The sequence below is a fragment of the Microtus pennsylvanicus genome, chromosome 5 (assembly GCF_037038515.1).
Source record: "Microtus pennsylvanicus isolate mMicPen1 chromosome 5, mMicPen1.hap1, whole genome shotgun sequence".
NCBI lineage: Eukaryota > Metazoa > Chordata > Mammalia > Rodentia > Cricetidae > Microtus > Microtus pennsylvanicus.
The window spans coordinates 49,138,288-49,141,744 of NC_134583.1; the positions used below are offsets into that span (position 1 = coordinate 49,138,288).

The following is a 3,457-nucleotide window of genomic DNA, read 5'->3' on the forward strand; positions in this document are numbered from 1 at the left end:
ATTAATTGTGTTTGTGTGAAATGAACTACTCAGTACTCACTGGGAATTAGGTAATGATCCTTGGTGATTTGAATTCACACTGGAATCCAGAGACTCAGAGGGAGTTACCCTCAGTGACAGACAATGACAGTAAGAGACAACTTTAAAGCTATAAAATCATAACAACTTTGGACTTACTACATTGAAACAAATTCTAATTTGAAGAGGTAAGATTTTGAAGTTTTGGTATACTTTATTCTTTGAAAATTTACTGTATGTATGAACCATGGTGAAGAAACAAGTCAGATAGAGACAGGTAATCATGTAAGAGATGGGACATAAACAAACTTATGAAATTATGTTATATTTCTATAGGCAAATTATTAACAATAATTATGCATGATGCTAACTCTATTTTTTTTTACTGAAAATGGATTTTTATTTCCCAACCACAATATCCCCTCCCTCTACTATTCCCAGATATTCCCCAGTTTTCAATGATTCCTTATCCATCTCTCCATTAGTAAGGCCAGAAACAAACTTTATCGTCAAAGGTGTACAAATGTAGCATTCAGCCAAATGACTAAAAGTTCACTAGCTTTTAAATGCTTTGGTGGCTTCCTGTCAGTGAATGAAGTGTTCAAAGATCTGCTTTGCATCTGGACTGAATGTTTGAGCATTACAGTTATCTCTGTGGACAAATGAGGATGTATATCAAATATAAGGGATGAGAGTCAATCTACTTTGTGCTGGATGCATCTCGGTAAATCTCTTATATTATTAGTTTGAATATTAATAACCAGTGTCCTCTGTTGAAAATCATATGAATTCATTCCATCATACTTCTGTTAGAAAACACTGTGACATTGAAAAGCAATTTGGTGTATTTTAATGAAAAATCAACAATTTGTTAAATATTATTCATATTTTATATGTTGAATTTGATATTTCAAATTATTTAAAACATGATGATCTATTTAGAATCATTTAAGATATTTAATGAGCTTACAACAGAAAGTTCCCTTTGTAAGAAAGTTCCCTTTGTAAATTTAATGTGATCTCTGCTCTATTTCTTCTCATATCTGACAAAAAATTATCATCTTTTAAAAAGTTGATCAATATATTACCTTACTTACAGAAATTATAGACTGAGATTAATGTTACCAAATAGAAACTCTCTATGTATTAACATTGGGAAGCTGAAATACTATTCTATAGTATGTGGCTTACTTGTATGTGTCCTTGACTGCATTGCCACCCTTTATTTCTATTACAGTAATTAAAAGGAATAGACTGAGTCCAGCCTGTCTTCTGTTCATAATTAATTCTCTTTTTAAATATTTATCATTTTAACTTTGTGTGTGCGAGTGTTGCCTGTATATATGTGTACCGCCAGCATGACTGGTGATTTTGAATACACGAAGTGGACATAGGTTCACAAGACCTGGAACCACAATCTGCATGAGAAACTGTGCAAGTGTTGGAGATTAAACCTGGCTTCCCTGAAAATCCAGCAAATGAGCTTAACCATTGAACCATGTCTTCAACCACATGATTTGTTACTTCTCATATTTGTTTTAATGTAAAACTACTTCCTTCTGCAAAATGGAAATATTAAAACAGATCAATGGGTCATAGACATGAAAACAGAAAAACATAAAATTTTAATATTTAGTAAGGATTTAAATCTTCATTAAATAATACTATGCTTTTACATTTAAGCCTTATTAGAAATGGTACATTAATAATAAATACATTGTTATGATTCATATTATTGTATATTTATTTTTATTTGTGTAAACAAAATGGGGCAGTAAACATATCATATGTATAAATACCAAATGATAACATTCAGGAGTTGATTCACGTTTCCACCATTTGAGCTCCAGCAATCAAACTTTGGCTGTCAGGTGTCAGGCTTAGTGACAAAAAACTTTGTCTGAAAAAAAATCTCAGCAAGCAAAGTCTCATAACTTTAAATCTTTAAAGACATAAGAATATTTTATTATGTATAATATAAATAATAATTGCACATTATTTATAGCATATCTCTAACACTTCTCTTTAAATAATTGATAATGCTCTCCATGTATGTGTTAAATGAAATAAAATGACCTATTCATAAATTTTTTTCCTGCAATAAATCCATCACAGTGTTGATCTGACAGCAACTACAGTGTCCCATGGCTTTCTTGGAGGATGGGAAACCACACTGCAGTGACAGAGTTCATTTTATTGGGCCTGACAGATGACCCAGTCCTTCGAGTCATCCTCTTCACCATCATCCTGTGCATCTACCTGGTGACCGTGTCTGGGAACCTCAGCACCATCCTTCTCATCAGAGTCTCTTCCCAGCTCCATCATCCCATGTACTTTTTTCTGAGTCACTTGGCTTCTACTGACATAGGCCTCTCATCTTCTGTCACTCCCAATATGCTTGTCAACTTCCTGGTCAGTCCAAGCACCATCTCCTTCCTTGGGTGTGGCATCCAACTCAGTTTAGCTGATTTCTTTGGGACAGTTGAATGCTTCCTTCTAGCTGCCATGGCTTATGATCGCTTCATGGCAGTCAGCAACCCACTGCATTATTCATCCAAAATGTCCACACAAGTCTGTATCCAGCTGGTTGTGGGATCTTATACAGGGGGGTTTCTTAATGCTTCCATTGCTATAGTATACTTTTTCTCTTTTCTCTTCTGCGGACCAAATAGAATCAATCACTTTTTCTGTGATTATGCTCCTTTAATGGAACTCTCCTGTTCTGATGTCAGTGTCTCTACAGTTGTTACCGCATTTTCAGCTGGGTCAGTTACTGTGATCACAGTGTTTGTCATAGTCATCTCTTATTCCTGTATCCTCATTACTGTCCTGAAGATGCGCTCCACTGAGGGCCGCCAGAAGGCCTTCACCACCTGCACCTCCCACCTCACTGCAGTCATACTCTACTATGGAACCATCACCTTCATCTATGTGATGCCCAAGTCCAGCTATTCCACAGACCAGAACAAAGTGGTGTCTGTGTTTTATATGGTGGTGATCCCCATGTTGAACCCCCTCATCTACAGTCTCAGGAATAATGAGATTAAGGATGCACTAAAGAGAAAGCTTGGTAAGAAAATATTTTCATAGATTGATTGGTTGCTTTGCAAAACAATATAATAATAGTGATCATGCAAGACAAATGTGACCACCATTTCAGGTTTGATTATTAGCCTTCTTATTTCTCCTTTCCTGATCATCTCCTTTTCCTCCCAATATATATATATATATTTGTATTTTATCTTATTACATTTAAATTTAATGAGTGTGTTTTTAAATGTGTCTTTGAGAATATTATACAATGTAATTAGATTATGTTTACCCTCTCCAGCCAGCTCCTTCCAGTTCTTTATTTCCTTCTCCTACACAGCCAACTCCATTTTTCTGTCATATAATGTTGGGTGCTTTCTGCCCACCCTCTGCTGTATAGACATTCACC

At 35.2% G+C, this 3,457-nt stretch overlaps 1 protein-coding gene across 1 annotated transcript; it reads left to right on the top strand.

Moving 5' to 3' along the window:
• Nucleotides 1–2,162: 2,162 nt before the first annotated feature.
• LOC142850896 (olfactory receptor 5P72-like) lies at nucleotides 2,163–3,108 on the top strand. Its single transcript, XM_075974798.1, is given in 2 exon segments — nucleotides 2,163–2,180; nucleotides 2,182–3,108. Coding segments are annotated over 2 exon segments (945 nt in total).
• The last annotated feature ends 349 nt before the right edge of the window (nucleotides 3,109–3,457 follow it).